We start from the raw sequence: 24954 nt of genomic DNA, 5'->3' as shown, positions 1-24954 counted from the left end.
TACAGACACAGAATTGCTGCAGTACAGACTTTATTTGCAAAAGGACATCACTGCTAGATATACAAACAGAAAACCATCGCAATTATAATAAAAAAAACAAAGTAATTTTCTATTCTGCCTGGTCTTCTGCATTTGCCCGATTTCTTCTCTGGCCCGGCATGGTAACGATGGCCCTTTGGCCTATTATGTTTCTCCTACGGCGATGCCTTTTCGCCAAGTTGAAGCCAGTCTCGTCAACATAGATAATTTCATGTGGGACTTGATTGACCTCCAACTTCATGACTCTCTAAAATTAATTAGACACAGTGTAAATGGTTCACTGTACTATAGCTAATGTATGTACTAATGAATGCCAGGTTTATTGAGTCATTTACTGCAAAACAGACTGTGCATAAAGTAATCACTGTATTGCATAACCTTATCTGGACGTATTGGTGACGGAGTTTTGCAATGTGCTTACTGTTCCTTTCAAAAACCTTATGAGTCCTTTTTTAGAACATACATATGATCATGTGATTTGAAAAATCTCAACACATGAGTGTGCTTTCTAGATGGGAAGCATGTTCATATGGGAGATGGGAGCTGTCATATACAGTATACACACACACACACACACACACACACACACACACACACACACACACACACACACACACACACACACACACACAGGGAATGTATTTGTGTTTCAATTGACAATATGAACAGCTGTTCACTTTGGCTTTAGCCTATATAGGTTCTGTTTAGAACATGATGTTATCTGTTCTGACATACTGTGTGAAAGCATTGGTAAATTGGACTACGAAATTACAATGTTTTGTTCTTGGTTGTGCTTGTGTGTAAAAGAAGTTAAAGCATTTTAAATTTGTGTTAACTGGATGCATTTTGTGTCAAAGCAACAAGAAATGTGTTAATTGTATAGCCCACGAAGACGGATGTTGTGCTAACCGTGTTAAGAGTTTAGGAAACTTGTTAAATGTATTGAAAAAAGTGTCATAGCAATTGTAAAAAACTGTAAGATGATTAGAAACTAGTTGTAGATCCACAAAGGTTATGATTTCTAAAGAAATTATTGTTGTTGTTTTGCAAATATTATACACTCAATGTTTTTAGCGCTTTTACAAGGTAAACTGTATCAAAGCAACTTAACACAGAAGTTCTAATAAATTAACACTGTGTCAGTCCAGTTTTCAAAGTTCAGTTTGTTTCAGTTCAGTGTGGTTTAATTTTCAATGCTGAAAGTCCAAACACTGAAGAGCAAATCCATCAATGTGCAGCTCCACAAGTCCCAAACCAAGCAAGCCAGTGGTGACAGTGGCGAGGAACAAAACTTTACCAATTGACGAAAGTAAAGGAAAAAAAAAACTCAAGAGAAACCAGGCTCAAACCACACTCAAAGTGAGTGAGTGTGTTTAATATTTGAAAACTACAACAATAATTTCTTTAGAGAACAAAACCTTTGGCTTATTCCCTGTTTTATCAAGGGTCACCAAAGCACAACAAATCACCAATTGACTATTAAACGTTATAAAATTATAAAACGTATAACATATAATATAAAATAGTGTAATTACTACAATATTTGACTTATTTAAACTAGCACACTTGGATGTTTGTGTTCTAGACAGAAAAAACATGGGTGTCAACAGCTCTTAAGCGAAGTTATTTAGTCAATTTTATTCACAATTTCTGAGTAGTTTACCCTTTCAGAGTAAATGGTTTTTGACGGTTCATGTCATCAGTGTTACAGCTACAACAGGTATAGCTGACTTTTTCCAGCCCAAAAGCTGTCCAAAACGCCCAAAATATTACATTCATATTTTATTTCATTTATTTAAATCAAAATTAACCTAGTTTTTAACCATACAGCAACCAACACCAGCAGTCACAGAACCACAACATAACCTGGTTTCATCGAAACACTTCCCCCTCTCACCCCCACACTGCACTTAATTTTAGACTATGTTATACTTTTAAAATGGGGTATAAATTCATCTTATTTGGCATTTTTAATTATATTGAACATAATTAGATGCTTCTTGCCAATAAGACAATGCTTTTATGTTTGTTCTTGTTGTCAATTGTGGAAAAAAATGATCGATAAAAGTGCCATGATAAACCGCTGTGAGTTTAACTGCAGGCGCTTCAAAATGCGCGTGCACATGAAGGGGAGTCCGATTTTGTTACAACTTTCTTTCACTTTCAATTCTTTCATAATTTCAACCCCCCTAATCAATAGTCTTTTCTGATCCTTCCTTTAACAAATGGCTGACGATTCCCCCGTTGTAAGTGTGTAGATTCCAAGGAACACAGCACAAGGCTGGGTCGATAATGTTGAGGTATTATTGCAAAAATAAACTTCAACCACTGACTCTTCACAGTTTCGTCTTTGAGTAGAGAAAATAACACTAACTCTTTTTCCTCACGCTTCCAATAATATCCAGCTGAGCACGGCGTCTTCATGATTTGATTCAACCATGATTTTCTACTGTGTTTCAATTTTTCCTGGGTTTGTGCATGCAACAATTGGGCAGTGATCGAGTTTTGTATCGACGTCGCACCGAAACGGCTCATTATTAAGACGTTTCAGTAACATTTAGAATAACTATCCATTATAACTAGTTTATAGATCATTAATAAACTGTTAGTTCATGAGTTACAAATGACTTGTTAAATAAAGGTTAATAGTTTGTTAATTATTTATAACTGTGCCTTATTGATAGCCAATAGATAACTTACAAGCAGTTAGTTAACAAGTTATAAATAGTTTGTTAAACGTATTTTAATGATTTATAACTATAACTAATACATTATCAATAGATTATGAACAAGCTGTTGGTAAATTACTAACTAAAGACTTGTTAAGTATCAGTTAATAGTTTATATACGTTATTGGGAAGTTGTTCTAAAGTTGCAACTATTTTTCATTTATTAACAGTAAATATGGAATAGTTGCAACTTTAGAATAACGTTCCAATAACACACATAAGCTAATAGCTAACACTTAACTAGTATATTAACTCACACTTTACTGATCAGTTGTTCATAGTTTGTTAACCATCTAATAATACTAGTGAAACTTTTCTAATAAAAGAATTTTGTATTTATTTTGTTTTCACGTTTAGCACAAAAAGTGCCCAAACCTCATGGGTTTGTATAAGGCACAGTTGTAAATAATTAACAAACTATTAACTTTTATTTAACAAGTCATTTGTAACTCATTAAATAACAGTTTGTTAATGATCTATTAAGTAGGTATAACAGATATTTCTAAAGTGTTCTAAAGTGTTACCGACGATTCATTTGAAGCACTATGAGTCAACTCTTTTATAGAATAACCAGTAGTTTTAAACACGGTGCACTTTCAGATTTAAGCCTTAGCAGGATATTTCACTTCACTTGGAGCTTTGTTACACACTACATGGAAGGTCATTAAAAAAAAACTACAATTGGAGCTCTTTAACTAATATCTTATAAAGATTTTAGTGAATCTGTAACAGATTGATAACTTAGCTTTAGAAGACCTCAATAAATCATTAGAAGCCACAGGTATTAACTTAGTTTTGCCTGTATGTTTTGACTTGTATTTTATGTCACCAAGAACCATGGCTTCAGCTAAAAATGGTCTATAATGAAAAAAAATTAAATAATTTTTGGGTGAACCATCACTTTAATGAATTTATAAAAACCACCACCAATGAGTAAAACCATTTTACGCTCCTATTTCAGATGAAACATCTCTTGAGGGTCTTTATTCTCCTTTGTTTTTGCTAATAATTGCTGCTGGAAGGTCATAGTTTAGTTTGGACTGAAAGACGTGACCAACGAGCAGATTCAGTTCTGCATGGGTGGGCTTAAACCTCAAGGTAATCTCTGCCTCACGTCAGCTATAAACAACAACAGGGAATAAACCCGAAATGTGGTTAAACTTTGGTTAAACGTCACCATGGAGGACTACTCATTCAGCACAGGTGTCACGTTTAATACCTCTCATATATCAAGAAGTGAGCAGGCAAATAAAACTGAAGGAGCGCCATATGGGCCGGCGTGGAGAGGAGGGGGATTTCAGCTTTTTAAAAGCCTCTGTTGCTCCTCTGCGGGTCTGGACGCCATAAAGTGGATACGATTACTATGGTGCCATACGGTTCTTTGGACACATCAGAAGGTCAGTGCACATTTTTTATTAGTATCTGACCTTTGGCTGGAGACAAAAATGTCAGCACATGGGTAAAGGAATGGGGACAGATTTGTCTCATCTCTCCGTCCCTTTCTAATTATTCAATCATGCTTAATTGTTTTTGCTCTAGTGAGAGAAGGTAGGTGAGAGAGAAACAATAAGCCCTCATTTTTTATTTTGTGGGACCAAATGGCTCATTCTTTTTTCGGTAAACAGACAGCGCTACAGAGACACAAGATGTCCTCTTGAAGGACATCGGAAGACCATGATGTCTAATTAATCTCAATACATGTAAGCCTAGCTGTTCTCTTTGAGTGAACAGTCAAAACACACACATATAGTTGTATACATGGTTTACAGGGACACTACATCGGTGTAATGTATTGAACACTCTAACGGTTATTATATGGCCCTACCCCTAAATACAGCTCTCACAAGAAACCTGTGGCAAATTTTACATTTCAAAAGACCCTGTTAAGTATGATTTGAATTACAGGGACAAGAGGTGTGTCTTTGTAAACCACCTTAATAGAGAGAAACTAAGTCATACTATGTCATTATACAACTTTTTGTCTACATAAATCTGTACACAATGTAAAAATATCCATAAATTAGCCGTTTTCCATATTCATCCCCATTTATTTAAGCTTTTGAATTGCATTATTAGACCTTGATCTTCTTCCAACAACTTTAAAAATTCGAAAAAAATGACTTATTTACATTTTTTATTAGTTTAAAGTAATATGCTGTCTGGGTTGGTGTTGTATATTATGATACAAAAGCCTTAATAAACTGCCAGTGCATTTTTTTACAGCCCTATTTCTTTATATATTATTTCTTATGGGTTATATTATTACAAAAAGAGTCAACAGAGCAGAGATCAAGCTCCCATAATGCAATTCACAATCGTAAATAAACGGAAAACTCTTGTGAATCACAAAATATGGAAACTGGTAAATAACAGATTTTTTTTTAACAGATGTAAAAATCATGACTTTTTTAAGGTATTTGGAAAATTAGAGAACATTTTTGCATCCATTCCAGTTACTAGCGTTAATATAGCAACTGGTGGATATTTCTTTACTAATTTGACAAACACTGTTTAACTGGCAGCTGAAACTTTTAGACTTTGCAAGATGGTGAGTCATTTGTTCACCCATAGTGAGAGTAGTTGTTTAGTTAAATTAGTTATTTCTAAAATTACTTCCCTAACTCACCCTTAGTTATTAAAGTGGCTCTCTGTAGCATTGGTAAGCCAGTAACCAACAGTTAACAAGGCGAGCTTCATGGAGACAGCCGATTAGTCACATGGACATGATGTTTGCTATGTCAGACTTTATTCTATCTCCCATTATTTGCATTAACTTTTTTTCCCCACACTATTTCCAGTGTTGACAAGCTACTTGAAAAATGATACTAAACACTAAAAGCTACCCCCTGGGAAATGTAGCAAGCTAAGCTAAAAGCTACATGACAAAAGCAGCTTAGCTACATCTAAGCTATTTTTACAATTTTCATTTTTAAATCAAAGCAACTTATACAACAAGTAAAATTATTTGCAAATTAAACTATTCTTATTAGAAATTTTCATTATTTACCATGGGGTGATTGAAATCCAGCTACAATCAGTTCAACACTGCAGCTGGAGTTGATCAAATCGTTAGAGCTTAAAAGACAAAGGCACAATTCTGCCCCTTAGCCCTTCTCCTTACCCCTCGTTTTGCGCATTCACATGAAGGGATAGAGGTGTCCCAATTCTCTTTAGCTTGAAGGGGTAGGGCTAAGGGGAAGGGGTAGACATCCCTCGAAAGAGAGATTTTTCAAGACATCTCTTGAAAGCAAAGGGTAAGAAAATTTCCCAGAATACACCAGCTACGCTGCACCCGGTAGTCAGCAGATGCACAAATTTGTATTTCTTTGTCATTATTACAAATTTTTACAACAAACAAGTACATGTTTTAATATATTCATAACCGCGTTTGTGTTTTACAGTTATGCTTAAAAAAAAAAAGCAAAATTTAGATTTTGATTTGATTAAAATATTACAAAATTAATTTTTTCTAGCCTACATAAATATAAAAACCACTGCCTTCATGCCTTGTTCATCTCGGGGGGCTTTCAGTTTATTCAAAACAATTTGCTTTTGTATAATGTTATTATTATTAGCAGTATTATTTATTATGTGCATATTTATATTTGTTTTATTAAAAACAAGCTTAGATTTGTCCACCTGTCAGGTTTTAGACCATATGGGGCACAGCATGTGCATTTGGTAATAACTGGAAATGTGCATTTTTTTGACACACGTCGTTTTTATTGTTCATTTATTAGTTTGCTGGAAATTAGAACTGAATTTAAAAATAGTTTTTAAAAAATTTTTAGTGTTTAATAAATAAAATTAATTATGTAGGCTAATGGATGTCTGTGCATACAACAAGTTTTCCTATCCACAAGAGTGAAAGTGAAAGTAAAGAATGAGGAGGCTCATTCTCATTCTCGCCTGCAGATGCTCTGTTTAACTGTTTTCTCTCTAGTGAAGCGTTCAGTTTTTCCACTTACAAAGTCCGCCAGGTACATAGCAGATGTGCTATGGCACGACGCAACTGACTCTTAAAGTGAATGGGAGATGAGACTCTGATTGGTTTATTCTCAAAACACACCAATAACTCATTAAGAGAATAAACTCAACCCTGTTAGACCATGCTCCACGGCGTAAAGCGGATTTTTCCGTCCTTAAAATAGCAAAAGTGGATTCTGACACGCACTTAATGCTTTTCCACCCTGCACTCAAAATTGAGCCCTATGTGTTTGTTTTTTAGTTCAAACTTCACATACACTCTAGGACCATCAGACACTTTTTTATATCTTGTAAAAAGGGGCAGAATAGGACCCCTTTTAAAAATCTAACATTTTTAAAATAGTTCTCTAATTTTGATATCTGATGTATACTTTCATACAGACACACATTATTACCAAATGAGTCACAACAACAATAAAGGGATGGCCATTATAAAGACTTTTTCTGAAACCAATGTCGATTGAATAGTGTAGAAAATGCGGTGTAGTTCATTAAAAGGTGATTGATGATTAGCGGGCTGCGTGACATATGCTAAATGGGTGGATGATTATCAGCTGAAAAATTAAACACCTCTTGTCCTTGAAATGGTTCTAAGCTCTCCTCCTGCGCTTGTCTAGTTAAACCCTCCCTGGTGATAAAGCTGTGTTTATTCTCTCTCATTATAGACCTCAGAGGCTGGGGAACGGACAAAGGAATTCAAGTGCCTGTGAAGTTTCTCATTCAAACTCACACACATACACATAAAGGACAGATTTCAGATTATGTTGTCTCAAAAACCCAGAAGCTGCTTGAGCAGACAGCTTATATTTTTTCCATGAACATTTAAAACAACTAAATACTGTTTTCTAAGTAGACAACTCATACATACATGTTCAATTCAATTCAATTCATCTTTATTTGTATAGCACTTTTACAATGTAGATTGTCAAAGCAGCTTCACAAAGAAAATTATAGTGAATTGAAACAGTGTCAGTTCAGTTTCCAGAGTTTCAGTTCAGTTCAGTTCAGTGTGGTTTAATATTCACTGCTGAGAGCCCAAACACTGAAGAGCAATCCATCGACATGTGTACTGTACATATATGTACACCAGCCTATATATATTTAGAGCTCAGTTGTATTATGACTATTTTAAACTAGACTTAAATAATTTAATTTAATTTAATTTAATTTAATTTAATTTAATTTAATTTAATTTAATTTAATTTAAATATTCATTCATTCATTTTCTTTTCAGCTTAGTCCCTTTAATAATCTGGGGTCACTACAGCGGAACCGCCAACTTAACCAGCATATGTTTTACGCAGCGGATGCCCTTCCAGCTGCAACCCATCTCTGGGAAACATCCATACACACTCATTCACACACACTACGGACAATCTAGCCTACATTCACCTGTACCGCATGTCTTTGGACTGTGGGGGAAACCGGAGCACCCAGAGGAAACCCAATCAAACGCGGGGAGATAAATAATAAAATAAAATAAAATAAAATAAAATAAAAAAAAATAAAAAAAATAAAAAAATTAAATGAAAACATCCAAGGTATTTCTAAAGAATTACAAATATCAAATTTAGACTGCAGCTTTTTAGACTGCATTGAAAATAAAACAAATAAAAATATATTTTTAGTTTATTTATTATTTTCTGACATTACTTTGGACAAGCATTTGTTAAATATAAAATAAAATAAATTTAATTTAATAATTAAAAAAAGGACAAATTCTTTGGAGAAATTAAATTAAAAACATTAATTACAAAGAACATATGCTTTAGAGAAATAATTCAAAATAACAAATAGAAACATCCCTTCATTTTATTTATTTTTTCTGATATTATTTTGGACAAGCGTTAGATGAATAAAATTTTAATTAAATAAAAATAAAAAATAAAATAAATTAAAGCATCCAAGATGTTTCTCCAAATAAAATTAAATTAAAACTTTTAACACCATGTAGGACAAGCACTTTGAAGAATTAATGTACTTTTTTTTTAGATAAATGAATAAAGTTTTTAAGTCTGAACTCAATGTTCATTTAAACTCCAGCATATTCAATAGCTCTCATTTCAAAGAGCAAACCACTTACAGTATACCTTTATTCAAACCCAGCATACGCTGCAACAGAATATACAATATGTGCAGCAATATTTCAATTTAAAACTCACTTTTCATTCCAAGTTAACTGTCTGCATTATACACAATACCTTCATCACTGAATCTCCCAGAAAGCCCTCTTTGTATTTTTGAGAACTCTTTGGTTGTGCCTGTGAAGAGGATGAAGGGATTAATCAGAGTGCCAGTTGTCTGCTTAATGTTAATGATTTATTGTGGACTTGCCCTTCAGCTGACTGTAACTGACAGACAGATTTTGACAGGAAATTGCTTTTAGCTGACTGTCTCTCCGGTGTCCTCTCTGCGTCTGACCATCATTTTTCATTCTGTCCCTTCTGCAAATGAAAGTGGGAGACAAAGAGAGGAGAAATACCTTCAGGAACATCAGCTACAAGAGAAAATTTGTCCAAAAAATTATGTTGATAATACAATCAACTATTGTTTTTTGGGATTGTTAGTACAGTAGTTGTATTGTGAATCTTTATTAGCATCTGGAATGACACTGAGTTATGCTTGTTATCGTAAAAACTATTATTTAAATAATTTATATTATGTATATATAGATTTTTTTTTTTTTTTTTCAAAACGCCACTGGCCACTTATTTATTTTCTAGTTTGGTTTGCTATAAAAGAATTATGCTGTGCTTGAAAATAAATCAAATTGAGCAATTGATTGAATTGTTCTGCTTGTGATTACATTATTTTGTTTCTCAATCACTGTTAATGATCCCGGAGCTGCCTTTACTGTTATGAATGATCTAATTAATTTAGCTTTTTATGAGTAAGATTTACATAGTAGCTTCTCTGTTTTCTCTCATTTTACAATAGTATTTTGACAATTGTCTTATCAATACAAAGCAGCATTAAGCATGTGTTTGCTACAGTAATGTAATATTTTAAGCTTAAAATAAAATAAAAATAAATAAAAATAAATAAAAATAAATAAATAAATAAATAAAAACATCCAAGGTTTTTATCTGAAACACTGCAAAGGTCAAATGATTTAGAGATTGAAGGACAAAACAGCTTTGACAAATGCTTTGTAGAACAAATGAAAAAAAAAAAAAAAATCTATCAGTTGTTATATTTTTGTTAATTGTTATATACTGTTATATTTTTTTTTATTTTTTGCTTTTCTCACATTACTTTGGACAAACATTTTGGTGAACTACTGGAAAAAAAATAAGAAAAAAAAAATTCTATCAGTTGTTATATTTTTGTTAATTGTTATATACTGTTATATTTTTTTATTTTTTGCTTTTCTCACATTACTTTGGACAAACATTTTGGTGAACTACTGGAAAAAAATAAAATAAGATGAAAAATAAAATAAAATAAAGTAAATAAGAAATGTAAAATAAAATAAAATAAAATAAAATAAACATATAAGGTGTATATCCAGGGTTTTAAAGGACAAACATTTTGGAGAATTAAAGAAAAAAAAATACAAAAATGTTTTTTTCTTTGACAATACAAAGAATAAATAACTAAATGGAAAATAAAAACATCTTTTTTTTTAAATTACATTAATTTGGACAAGTGTTTTGGTAACTAATTGTAAAACTAATTTGAAATAAAAGAAAAATAAAATAACAAGTGTTTAGAAGAACAATTGGAAAAAAATAATAATAAATTAATTTATAAAATACAATAAAAATGTCATTTAAATAGAAATGTAATATGATACTTTTAGCAAGTTGTTTAAAATACAAATTGCATTTAGCAAGTTGTTTAAAATAAAAATTGCATTGAGAAAAAGTATCATGTAAAATAAAATAAATATCAACAAAACAAATAAATTATTATCCGTTAATCAATTGGTGAAGTTTTTTCCTCATTACTGTCGCCGCTGGCTTGCTCAGATCAGGACTTGTGGAGCTGCACTGCAGTGAATTTGTTCTTCGGTGTTTGAACTTTCAGCAGTGAAACTTAAACCACACTGAACTTAACTAAACTGAACTTCAACTCTGAAATCTGGACTTTACTACAACTATGTTAAGCTGCTATATAAATAAGCTTGCATTGAATTGAACAAACTAAACCAAACTAAAACAACAACACAACTGACATATAAATAAAACTAAAAATGTATGAAAGAAAGTTACTAAAAAATGATATCTAAATAATAAAAAATGTATGTAAATAATACTAAACTAACACTAAGCTCTAGTAATAATTATCTGGTGGTCTTCAGGTTAAATGAATCAGGTATGCATCACTCATCACAAACACACACTAAAATCCCCAGCTTCCCCATATAACAGCGAGTCCGGCTGAGAAATGAAAATGATCCAGAAGAGAAATATTTGCACAGTGTATTTCATATGATGATCTGATAAGATTCACATTTAGCATAACAAACACTGGCTTCAATAATCTCTTTGGACGCAAACCTTTACCAATCAGACGACAGACTGGGTTTAAAGTCAAATTCTTTCCGGATCCTTTAATCAAAGTAACTCTCCCTAGAAACACAGTCAAAATACTGAACACATAAAATGGAGCCAGTCCTTTAGAAATGAGTAAAATATTCCCGGGTGAGACCCGATAATGCCAGATGTAGCTTTTGTGTCGCCATTAAAGATTAAAATATTCATTCATTCAACCATTTTCCTTCAGCTTAGTCACTATTGCTGAGGTCGCCACAGTGGAATGAACCGCCAACTATTCCAGCATATTTTTACGCAGGGGATGCCCTTCTAGCTGCAACCTAGTGTTGGGAAACACCCATACACTCTTATTCACACACAAATACACTAGAGACAATTTCGCTTATTTATTTCATCTATAGTGCATGCCTTTGAACTGTTTGGGGAAACCGAAGCACCTGGAGGAAACCCACACCAACATGGGGAAAACATGTAAACTCCACACAGAAATGCCAACTGTTCCAGCTGGGACTCAAATCAGCGACCTTCTTGCATTGAGGCAACAGTGCTAACCACTAAGCCACCGTGCCGCCCCAGATTTTTCAGAATAAATAAGAAAATGTGTTTGGTGTAAATAAAGGCCTTTAAACTTTCAAGGGTACCTAATATATCCCCTTTTTACAAGATGTAAAATACGTTTGATGTTCCCTAAGTGTGTATGTGAAGTTTTAGCCCATAAATGTATATTTTATTATAATTTGTTAAAACTGCCTCTTGTAGGCTTTGATCCAAATTGTACTGTTTTGATGACCGTCACTTTGAATTCAAATGAGATTGTACTCCCAGCCCTCTTTTTATAAGAGGTGTGAAACAGTTGTATGATGTAAAAACTCTAATTGAGGATGGCTGCTTCTCACTTAGGGCTGTTTATGCTAATGAGGGAGAGTCATCACTAATGGGTGGGGCTTTCCCACTCTGGTGACATGTGAAATGGGAGAATGTCAATCAAAGTGTTTCTGCAGACTGTATTTGGGAACTGTGATTACAAAAATATAATTCATATATTTTTATGAATAGAAGCTGGCCATATTCACAAATTTTTGTCACACAACTATGTTTAAACACCTTATAAAAGAGAATTATACTTAGTAGGTCCCCTTTAAGGAAATATAAGTTGTTTTGCATAGAATTTCAAACTGCCTAATGTCATATTTTTTCCCTGGGTGCTTTCTGTGTCTGCCAGTTTGATGATTGTTTTTTGGTTGTTTTTTTTATTGTATTGTATATATATATTTTTTTTTATTTATGTACATTCTCAGTTATATTTATAAGTTATATTTCTCAATAACTTTGATTTCTTTCTAATACTGACACCCTTGGTAAAAACAAGACTTTGAAAATATATATTTTAATCAAAATATTAACAAAAACAGATCTAATTGAGAACAAACAACTGCAAACAAAGTATAAAAATAAATCTAATGAATAAATAAATGTGTGCCACAATTATCAGTACCATTGTAAATTCGTAAGATTGAATTATTTTTAAGTATAATTCCATTGATATTTCAATGTCTTTTTACCACACCAGCATAACTTAAAACAGATAATTGTTCAAAAATGACCTTCTGCTTAACTTTAGTATACATTCAGGAAACATAAATGCCAAACTCACTCACTCAATAAATTAAACAAACAAACAAACAAACAAACAAACAAACAAACAAACAAACAAACAAACAAATCAGTGATTTGCTGCAAAACAAATTATTCCAGTAAGTGTGTCCATCTTGCCACAACACACTGTTTAAGAGAAAAGTTTAATGGCTCGTTTCCACTGAATGGTACGGTTTCCACTCTCAAAAGTTACCTAAAAGTGATGCGTACCGTACCACTTTTGGGTACCCTTTGCAAAGGGTACCTAGTATGACAAAAAAGTACCAAAAGGTGGAGCTAGATGCACAGATGAACGCTATTGGTTTACAGAGATATGTCACTAACGCATAAACAAGCAGGTGAATAAAAATAAAGGAAGCAGCATTTTTAAATACACAGCCAGGACATTACATTTTAATAATATATACATATAATAACGAGCTATGATCGACCAAGTTCAAACAAGCAAGCCACAAAGCCAAGAAGAACAAAATCTGCCATGTCCTGTTTTTGTTTTACGAGGCCGTTGAGCGGTATCACTTTCTCCAGAGAGCTTGCGAGCACATTTATACACATATTTATATTTGTAATAACGAACTTGAGCTAATGATAATAACGTGCGTGTGATTATTGAAGTGTTTCTCACATCCGACCCTTTCAGAAACAGACAAACACTAGAGTGAAGTGTAAAAAACCAAAGAAGCAGCCAGACAAAACAAAGAAGCAAATGATTCTTTCAGCAACCTAAAAGATGAACAAACTGCCATGTTTAACTATTATCGTCACCTTCTGGACTATTATGAACTCGGAATGAAGGAATTACTTTCTAACAAAAGGATACATGTGCTGGTGATGATTAGAGATACAGATGAGAGGTTTCCACTGACTGGGCTATACGTTGTGTGTTGTTTTTGAACCCAAAAAAAGACTAAAATGTATGCTGTGTGTAATTTATCTGTATCTGGTATATATTGCAATTATATTAATGCAAATGTTAGCGCAGGTTATTTCGCATTATCATTGAACTGCAGTTATAATCAAATCATGTTCATAGAAATGTTAGTAATAAATATTTATACACAAGGACATATGTGTATAAAGCATCTGTTTTGTGAGAAGTGCTTCTCATATGATATGTGAACAACCCGTACAGCTTTACTTTGAGCGAAATTTCCTCGAGCGAGAATGACGTCATCTGAAACTTTCTGTCTACACCATGCCCACCATTGGTACCCTTTTAGCAGTGGAAACGCAAGCCTGATAAAGGTGACCCATACCTACACGTACTGTACCAGTCAGTGGAAACGGGCCATAAGTGGTCAAAAAAATCTCCAATCTGGAAAACTGTTAAAGTTAGGGGTCAGAAAGTCTCTAAAACTAGAATCCAACATCATCGCAATGTATTTTAAAGGTTTTAGGCTTTTTAAAAATCTTGATTATTTTTATTATAAATGATCAGGGTCAAATGATCAAAGGTTTCATTCCTTTGTCCCTACCAGGAAGAATATTTTTGGGTATCCCTCTCAATGAATTCCTTGCATTTACTTAAAAAAAAAAAATATATATATATATATATTATTTAACTTGACATCTCCCTATCAGGATTATACAATAACATTTTTTTTTCTTTTAAATGTATTTCTTATTATCATGTCCAAAAGACACTAAATACCATGAACAACATGCCCCAATCTATAAAAATGGCCATTTCAGAGTGATATGGACTGGTGATTTTACTTTATAAAAGTTAAACTGCACAGTTACACAGCTCTCTCCATTGTTTAAAAGCAAGTCTGACAAGCCCAATTCCTCCCAATGTTGCTTTAAGATATACAAAGCAGAGAATCATTTTCACAATGCTGATGGAAATTTGAGAGCAGTTTTGATATTGGCAGTCTTCCCTTGTGTACATTTCTCTATCTTAGCCTCTTTTCATAAATTGGCTTTCCTCACCCGTTTGCGTTGGCTGTTCATCATGCTCTGCTGGGTTATAAGTTTACAGGTCTGATACGGGTGGAGAAGTGTCCGTCTGCTGAAAACCTGATGTCATCCTGCGGAATATAAGCATGAACGTGACTGCGAATGAGAAATGTCAAACAATGTGAGTGCAGTTTTGACAAAGTGAGAGTCATTGAGACATGCCTGAAGGTTATACATCATCAGATCTGTAGGAGATGAAATGAGAATTTCTAGATGTTGCAAAAAAAATCTGAAATATATTTGCTGCAAAATGCCATTGCTCTTTCACAGCATATGTTTCTTTAATGACTTCAATCAAAACCTAATCAGCTTCAGAGATGCTTCTCATAAAGTTCTACAGGATAAACACAAAGAAACAGTTGCTGGCATCCGGGAAGAGTGTTATAAATTTCATGTGGATTGTAAAACTCGGATAATCTGAAAAACTGTCAGTCATGTGGATTGTAAAACTGATTCAACCCTTTTTTTCATCTGTGGGACACAAATGAATGTCTTCTGTCAAATGAAGAAAATAAATATGTTTTTGTTCAAACAATGAAAGTAAATGGGGTTCAAAACAGCACTTGGAAGAGAAGGAAAATGATCACATTAACACATTCAGGTCAATTCAGGCCACAGCCATATCACCCTGCAGCCCAAGACTGCTTACTCATTGAAGCTAAGCAGGGCTGAGACTGGTCAGTACCTGGATAGGTGACCACATGGGAAAACAAGGTTGCTGTTGGAAGTTGTGTAAGGCCAGCTCAACCTGCAGACTGTGTGAGTCCTAATGCCCCAGTATAGTGAAGGGCACAGTGTACTGCCAGTGAGAACCGTCTAGACGATGTTAAACCAAGGTCCTGACTCTCTGTGGTCAATAAAAATCACATGGCACTTCTCATAAAGAGGAGGGGTCTAACCTCAGTGTCCTGGCCAAACTCCCACCATCGGTCCTTACCTATCATTGCCTCCCAATCATCCCTATCCACTGAATTGGCTGTATCACTGTCTCTCCACTCCACCTATAGCTGGTGTGTGGTGATCTCATTGGCGCTGTTGTTTTGTGGCTGCTGCCCAAATGGATGTTGCAAACTAGTGGTAGTGTGGAGAGACCCCCCTCGTGATTGTGAAGCATTTTGCAGAGCACTTTGTGCTATTCATTCATTTTCTTGTCAGCATAGTTCCTTTATTAATCCAGGGTCGCTACAGCAGAATGAACCGCCAACTTATCCAACACGTTTTTACGTAGCGGATGCCCTTCCAGCCGCAACCCATCACTGGGGAAAAAATGTTCCATATAAATACACATTACATTACACTTTTTGAGCAGAATTAAACTTAGGAATGCATTTCTAGTAAAGCATGAAAAACTTAAACATTTAAGTTTTTTCATCAGAAAGTTTGCATGCCTTAAAACATTTCTGCTGAGTAAAATAAAGTTAAAATTAATAACTGGAAATTAACACAGAGCAGGTTTTAAAAATAAAACTGGAATAAATAATAAAAGGACTGGAATAAAATGCAAACTGAAAATGAAAAAACAAAACAGATGATGCCAACCATCAAGAACCTCAAGGACAGCACATCCGGAGAGATAATCCCAACCATTGATGACTTCATTAGACATGTACACATAGACATCAACTATATGCAATAAAACTGCAGGTTAAATATGTATATTAAGGCTGCACGATGTTGGCATTCTAAGAAAAGAGGGTAAGATAGAGAAATAAACACAAGGGACGAATGCCAATATCAAAACTGCTCTCAAATTTCTAGTAGCATTGTGAAAATGATTATCTGCTTTGTATATCTTGAATCAACATTGGGAGGAATTGGGCTTGTCAGGTCTGCTTTTAAACCATGAAGAGAGCTGTGTAACTGTGACTGTTAACTTTGTACAGTACAATAACTAATCCATATCATTCTGAAACGACCATTATTACAGTATGGAGCAGGTTGCTCATGGCATTTAGTGTCTTTTGAAAATCATAATATCAAATTATTTTTAAATAGATTACAGTCATAAATATACACAATAGAGCAAACAATAACGCGAAATAAACCATGCTTTATGGTTTTGGTGTCAGTAAATGCAGATACAGTTGAAGTCAGAATTATTAGCCCCCCTATTAGACGCCCTGTTTATTTTTTTCCCCAATTTTTGTTTAACAAAGAGAAGATTTTTCAACACATTTCTAAACATAATAGTTTTAATAACTCATGTCTAATAACTGATTTAGTTTATCTGTGCCATGATGACAGTAAATAATATTTGACTAGATATTTTTAAAGACACTTCTATTCAGCCTAAAGTGACATTTAAAGGTTTAACTTGGCTAATTAGGTTAACTAGGCAGGTTAGGGTAATTAGGCAAGTTCTTGTATAACAATGTTTTTTTCTGTAGACTATCAAGAAAAAAAATTACTTAAAGGAGCTAATAATTTTGTCCTTAAAAAGATGTTTAAAAAATTAATAACTGCTTTTATTCTAGCTGAAATAAAACAAATAAGACTTTCTCCAGAAGAAAAAAATATTATCAGACATGCTGTGAAAATTTCTTTCCCATGTTAAACATAAATTGAGAAATATAAAAAATAAATAAATATAATGGGGGCTAATAATTCTGACTTCAGCTGTATGTATGTGTGTGTGTGTACTGCAAACGGAATTTGTGTGTGACTCATCATTTCAGAAAGGCTTGAATATTTATTTATTTTTATTTAAATATGCGAGTAGTAGAAATAAATAAATAATATAAATAAATGAGAAAAAAGGCTTGAATAGACTCCACCGCAAATATGTATCAGATAAACTTATTTATTATTTTTGACTTGTGACCTTATTTCAGCTTTATCCGTGTCTGTCTCTATCACTGACTGCTGTTTATCTGACATAACATGAGAAGCAAACACGCATGTGGGAGTCGGGGTGGGGAGAAGCAGCTCATTTGGATTTAAAGCTACAGGCTACAAAAACAGCTAAAAAGTCCTCAAGACACAAACATGGGCAGACTGTATAATATATAATAAATAATCTGATTAGTATTTTAAGCTGAAAAAGACAATGTCTTTACTAAGACATTCTAAAGACATCAAAGTCTTATCTTATATCTTTTAGAAGAGGTAACATGGGTGCTCTTTAAACTCTTCAAATACTCACACAGTCACAGGCCCTAAAAACACATGGAGATGATAAACTTTTACTCTATTATGGTTCAATTCTGCAATGTCTCCACAAATCTCCTGTATTTTGACCTGTGGTTTCTGGTCATCTATAATCCCAACTTAACATTTTATATGTTGCGATGTGACTTGCAGACGCACACATTGCGATATCAATGCTGAAATTATATATTGTGCAGCCCTGATGTATATAATAACTTATATTTGATTGTAACTTTAACTTAATATGATTGCAATGCAATAACATGCAATAACATGCAAGCTGCAATTCAACAATAATTAACAGAAAAAAACTGCTATACAAATAAAATGAATTGTAAACAACATCTAAAATAGTCTGCTGCATGTTCACAAAGTTTTACAGAACACAAATGTCTTTGAACGTCTTTCTGGAGTTTGTTCTCCATCTCAGAACATCTGACTAATACTGTTTTTTCTTTTCTTTTCCAACAACACTTCTCGCTGTCATTCACGGATGGACTCCTGGTGCATTCAAAACATCATTACAGCTAATAACCTTCATTTCCTGAGCATGATTCATTATTTATTTGCCTGCTTATGCATAGCTTCTTCTATTTTTACAGGTTGATAATTGGACCTAATAGGACAATTTCTGTGATTTTGCTCAGGTGAAAGACGTCTGTCATCGCCAGAAGCCTCTGAATGGGTTCACATGAGCTGTCAGCATGTCACTGTTGATGACCGTTTTTGAAACTGGAGGAATTTGGGTAAAATGTTAGAGTAATTTGTTCCGAGTTTGGTGTGGCTTGGAGGATTTCCACTTGGCCTGACTGCGTTGTTGTGAAATGCATTTGACCAAAACGGACATGCATACTACGATTTCTGGAGATGAACGCTATTTAATTACTGTTTGATGAACTAAAACAAAGAGCTTTGTGGCGGAACTGGTATTTTCCCCATGTTTACTGAGAAGCAAAGGATAGAAGGGCCTATTTGAGGTCTGGCAGAAGCTTCCTGTCCAGTCAAAAACAACTACAAAAATGATTTCTAAACTGAAAAATAGACTAAATCCCAATTTACATACTGCCCGTCTAATTTACTATAAACTAGAAATGGCTCCCCTACGGCACTTCCCTCGCATACATATATGCCAATGCCAATTTGCGGCATAACATGTAGATCAGATTTATTTGTACTGCACTTTTTTTTTTTTGCAGTTTTAAGCATTTTAACCAATCACACAGATTTCCATTCAAATAATAATCTCATTAGCCGATCAGTGGTGTTCAGTAAACAATAAAAAGGCTGGATTTTTTATAGTTTAAGAGATATTAAAAGAGATTACTGCAGAGTTTATCTCCAACCCAAAACACACAATAACTACATAAATACGCACAATTCAATTCAATTCCTCTTTATTTCTATAGAACTATGTAGATTTCTATACAATGTAGATTGTGTCAAAGCAGCTTAACATAGAAGTTCTAGAATATCTAGAAAAACATTAAAATCCAGATTTCAGAGTTAAAGTTCAATGTAGTTCAGTTCAAAGTGTTCATTTACACTGCTGAAAGTCCAAACACTGCAACTCTCACATGGTCACCCACTCATGTGGGAGACCACATGGTAAAGCTAGGTTGCTGATGGAAGTGGTGTTCGTAAGACCAGAGGGCGCTCAACCTGCTATGTGGGTCCAAATGCTCCAGTATAGTGAAGGGGACTCTATACAGCTTAGTGAGCACCATCTTTCGGATGAGACAGTAAACCGAGGTCCTGACTCTCTGTGGTTATTAAAAATCCCAGGATGTCCTTAAAAAAAAAAAAAAAAAAAAGGGTAGGGGTTTAACCCCTGCATCCTGGCCAAATTTGTCCACTGACCTCTGTCCATCATGGCCTCCTAACCATTCCCATATTATAATTGGCTTCATCACTCTGTCTCCTCTCCACCAATCAATTGGTGTGCAGTCTGGTGCAATACAGCTGCCATTGCATCATCCAGGTGGATGCTGCACACTGGTGGTGGACAAGAAGATTCCCCCCAAAAAATGTGTAAAGAGCTTTGAGTGTCCAGAAAAGTGCAATATAAATGTAAGAAATTATTCTTGTGGATTTGTGAAAAAAAAAAGACCTGGCCACGTATTGAGCACATATTTCCAATCAGCCTGGGTTGTGATTTCCACTGCACTTCTGACAGTTCCCCCCCCCCCCCATGGCTCCACCCATCGTAAGTTGGCATCAGATGGTTCAACATTGGCATAGCATGGGTGTGGTTCTCCTGGCACTGACACGTGGCTTAGAGCCTAATAGAGACATCTCAGAGGCTATTAGCACAGATGGTTGTCTGCAAGTGTATGCAAATAAGGTGCGCATTGAATCAGGCATCCCCATCAACACCACCTGTCTGCCTATAACACACGCATACACAAACACACACGTCCCCCGACTTCCCTCAAAACTCAAGAACAAGCCTGTACCTCCCTGTTTCTAATCAGCTAGTGCATATTAATTAAAGCAAACACATTAATCTTCATTCCATGCCTTTGAGGAACACAAAGCCAGAGGAGATCAAGAAAGAATGAGAGATGCACAAAGGAAAATACTTCAAAGAGGAAGAGGGGGATTGGGATGTTTTTGTGTTGTTAAAGATGTGTCCTTGGGAAGATGCGTTGAAGAGGGTGGTGTGGTCAAGGAGGACAGCTCTTGTCTTTGTGTGTGACACTACTGGCAAACGTCCCAGCAACAGAGGGGCTTTAAAATGTCCCTAGTGGGTATTTGCCTGTATGCTTCATCTCATTTACCTCCAGGAAGAGAAACAGTCGGACATGGGCTTAAATGGATAGTGTTAAGGCCTGTCACTAGCACACAGTTAATGCTTAGTTTTGCATACCCAAAGGAAAACTGTATTGCTCAGAAGTTGGTGATTTATAGCTCATGTTTTAAAACGAACCCATGGAGATGATGGTCCCACTTTATGCTAAGTGGTCTTAACTATTAGGTACTTAAATTTAAAGAGTACAATATACTTACTTTGTTCAATATTTGTATTGCAAAATATTGGTAGGTTTAACCCTTGTAAACCACTGTTCAAATGTACTACCCTTAAAAAAAACTAAATGTTTTATTATTATTATTATCATTATTATTATTATTATTATTATTATTATTGTTGTTATTATTATTACAGATTTTAACTCTTTAATTGCCAAATTCATAAATAAGGTCACTGATTTGGTGAAAAAAACACACAAAATTACTTGCATTGTTAGTTTTTGTGTGACTAGTCACTAGGCCATGAACATCTCCTGCTTATCGTCAGAACTGCTTTCATAACTGTAATAAAAGGCAATTTAATCATATCTCAATGTTAAAATGGCTTCCATAATATTATTAAGCAATATTGTAACCTTTTTGAATTCTTGGAAGCTATGGAAGTTAAAATGTATTACAGGAAATACATTAGGATCTTTGTTATTGTTTACATCCCTCAAAAAGGTCTATAACTACATTTTTAAATGCAAAGCCATGACATCATATATGCATACTTTCAAGATACATACTTTCAAGCTGATGATTGATAATAAATAGGGGTGTCAATCGAAATCGATCGAAATTTATGCTCAATTTCGTTTATCGAATAAAAAAATAGAATCGTCGATGCTGCCATGCCCCCATGTCACGTCAGCTTGGCTTGCCAAGCGGGAAAAAAACAGACTTGTTGAAGTGCTTGTTAAACTGCAGAAGCAGGAGACCCGTCGACAGAACTTAAACCCTCTCCTCTTTCAATGAAGTCGCCGGTGTGTTAGCATTTTGGATTTCCAGTGAGTTATGTTGACAACATTTGTGTTGTCGACAAAAAACACACAGTTTGCTAGCTCTGCTTTGTACGTATTACGTACGGTTCGTCCGATAGACAACACTGGCATCGCGATCCTCCACCCGCCCCTGTTACAAATCCGCTCGCGAAAAGTACACACTCAGGCCCTGTTTACACTGTCTTTGTTTTTAAATGGCATTTTAGAACGACAACGATTTGACATCCACAGTGGCGTGTAGCATTTCTGAGCAGCCCTCCTTCCTCTCTACCTCTGATTTATGTGTGTATCTTGCCTTTATTCATTTACTGTATGATTTGCTTATGGGTAAAACAAAGACCATGCATGTCAGGTAGTTTAAACGGTAGGCTACAAATAATTAATTGGTCATTAACTAATTATTCATAATCGAAAATCTAATCGAATCGTGCCTTTAGAATCGAAAATATAATCGAATCGAGGATTTGGAGGATCGTGACACCTTTAATAATAAAGCATATTTGGCATGTTGTCCCGGGAGAGAGCCCTAAGCTCAGAATATCCTCTAATATCCCTCCCATTTAAAGGGCGAGAGGGGAGTTTGAGCTCAGGTAGATCTCGAGAACTCCCCTGCTTGTGAACATGCTGAGATATACCTGGCAAAGAGTTGTCTTAACGATTGGAGGAAACCGGAAAATCTGGGGGGAAATCCACACGAACACGGGTAGAACATGCAAATTCAGCACAGAAACGATGACTGGCCTGGTGAGGGGCCAAACCAGCGGCGTTCTTGCTGTGAGGCAACAGTGCTTACCACTAGGCCGGTTTGCCACCTTATCAGAGAAGGGCTTCAATGAATGTGGACCTTCAGCATACACTGGGGTAGTTTGCTGCAGAGTGTGTGACGCGGCTTGGATGAGAATCAGCACCTTCAAGTCCAAGGCCATAGTAGTCCACCGGAAAAACGTGGTTTACCATCTCCAGGTTGGAGGAAAGTCCTTACCCCAGATGGAGGAAGCATCTGGGGAGAGAGAAGTCTAGGGTTCTCTCCTAAGACTGCTGCCCTCACGACCTGGCTACGGAAAAGCGGATGAAGATGACATGACATGACAAAAAACAAATAGAATTACAATGCTAAAGCACAAAATTATAATCAAAAGCAGAAATGTTCAACTAAAATATAAATGAATAATAAAAATAAACACTAGGAAACATTACTGCATTTTTTGTGTTCAAATAAGATTAGAGAAGGAAACGTTAGTATCTACACAATAATACAGTTTTTATGTGAGATTTTTCTTTACTTTGTTTAAACAAATTCCCAAAAAGATAACACCACAAGGCAACTTTGTATTTATACAATCATTTAGCTGTTGAAAACAAAACTGTGGGCTATTATAAACAGACACTTGAGTATGGTATTTAAAGTGCGGTCACCTTACCTTTTACTCTGAAGCAAAATGAGTCTCTGTTTACAAAAAAACACTTATAACCAGCACATTGTTGCCACACAGTTTTGTGATTTTTGAATCTGACCTCTCGCTTGTGTTCCAGACTGGCATCTGTGGTGAAGTTCAGAGACGAGGAATTCTGTTTTGACCAAACAGAAAGGGCCTTGCCTTAAAATAAAGCACACGGAAACTAAAATGTGACTGGTGTTTGGTTTAATTTCCTCCTGTTTTTTTGTTGTTGTTTTTTTATGCTGTGGGTCGACAGTCACAATAGGAGTTAATTAGATTTGAGGTGGCTGGAATTCGCTGTGTCATCAAAAACACAGCAATAAAACTAAACTAGCAAATGTGAACAATGCATCTATATGGGTGAATCTATAAATAAAGCATATTGCTTTTAAATAAGTTGCTCACTAAAACATTCACTCCAACTATCCTATTGAAAACTACACTGTAAAATGCAATTAGTTCAAAAAGTGAGTAAACCTACTGCCTTGAAAATGACAAGTTGATTTTACTTTAAACAATTAGCAACAAAGTATTAATAAAGTCTTACTGTTGCAAATTAGAATTATTAAGTTCACGTAACATATTTTAAAAATAATTATGCCTATAGTACATTTACTTACTCATTATAAGGCGCTGCTTACTCATTCTTTAAAAGTAAAGTCAAAGCCATATTACCCTGCAGCCCAAGACCGGTTACTCACTGAAGCTAAGCAGTGCTGAGCCTGGTCAGTACCTGGATGGGAGACCACATGGAAAAACTAGATCGCCACATGGGAAAACAATATGTCTGTGTGAGTCCTAATGCTCCAGCATAGTGAAGGGGACACTATAGTGTTAGTGAGCGCTGTCTTTCTATTGAGATGTTAAAAGAGAAATGAAAATGAAAATATATTAAACAAACTTGATTAATGTAACCATTTAGAAGAAAACGGGATGTTTTACTATAGCTTTTAGACCTAGGGTTCCGCCATCTTGGAATATCGCTGCGTCTGACGTCATGAGGTTGGTTTCATTCCCTCAACTGAACAGGTACAGTGGAAGTAATGGACTGAACACAGAGACTGTAAAGCCTAATTTAACCCAATGCCTGAAGTTGTGCACGTGGGGCTGGTGCAATGACAAGCATCAGATGTGAGTCTAATATGTAAATGTACATATTTATTCTATTCTTTCCCTTTTAATTACCGATCATTTGATGCGCTTTGGTCAACTCTCTCACGCTGATCCAGAGCAGCCTGTCGAGGGGTTTCACAATCAGACTAATGCAATGGTTAAAATCGTACATAACTTCAAGCTTTACTAAGTCACACCTTTGTGGATTGTCAAGACATATTCACTTTTCAATTTGATCAATTAAATCTCTCAACATGTATGAAGAATGTAAAACCTGCCATGTAAGGAACCGTGCCAATTTTAGTTTGGTTTGAACACTTAAAAAAGGTGAGGGCTGTAGTAGTAAAAAGTGAGAGTACCAAACCCCATTACGTCAGCACCGGACCTTGTTGAAACCATAGTTGAAACCCAGTCAGGCAGTCAAGCAGCGTAATACTATCTATAAAAAGATTTTTATAAGATACAAATTTTTGTTACACATTTAAATTTTGTAGAATTAGGCGAAATCATATTTAGGGCCTTTATAAATAAATAAATAAAGTATAATAAAAATATACAGTATAACAGTATAATACATGAAGGAAAAAATAAACCA

At 34.9% G+C, this 24954-nt stretch overlaps 2 protein-coding genes across 4 annotated transcripts in view; both read right to left on the bottom strand.

The window, feature by feature from the left end:
* Positions 1–23352, bottom strand: part of LOC147834535 (uncharacterized) — an 83409-nt gene extending 60057 nt beyond the window's left edge. For 2 of the 3 annotated variants that reach the window (XR_015504386.1, XM_087276843.1), the window contains exons 1-4: positions 23229–23352; positions 22620–22858; positions 9090–9199; positions 8957–9016 (exon numbers count right to left, since the gene is read on the bottom strand). Coding sequence is in view for 2 of the 3 variants with exons in the window: in XM_087276843.1 (XP_087132969.1) it covers positions 8957–9016; positions 9090–9189 (160 nt within the window). In the remaining variant the exon portion in view is untranslated. Of the gene's footprint in view, positions 1–8956; positions 9017–9089; positions 9200–14842; positions 16126–22619; positions 22859–23228 lie in introns of those variants that run through there. The other variant, XM_087276842.1, reaches the window with a different exon arrangement.
* Positions 1–24954, bottom strand: part of unk (unk zinc finger) — a 449165-nt gene that overhangs the window by 24416 nt on the left and 399795 nt on the right. The gene's annotated exons all lie outside the window — the stretch shown is intronic.

This window comes from Danio rerio, chromosome 12 (assembly GCF_052040795.2).
Source record: "Danio rerio strain M-AB ecotype USA chromosome 12, GRCz13ab, whole genome shotgun sequence".
In the NCBI taxonomy this organism is placed as follows: Eukaryota; Metazoa; Chordata; class Actinopteri; order Cypriniformes; family Danionidae; genus Danio; species Danio rerio.
Note: the sequence above shows the minus strand (reverse complement) of the source record. Positions and strands in the feature narration are given on the sequence as shown.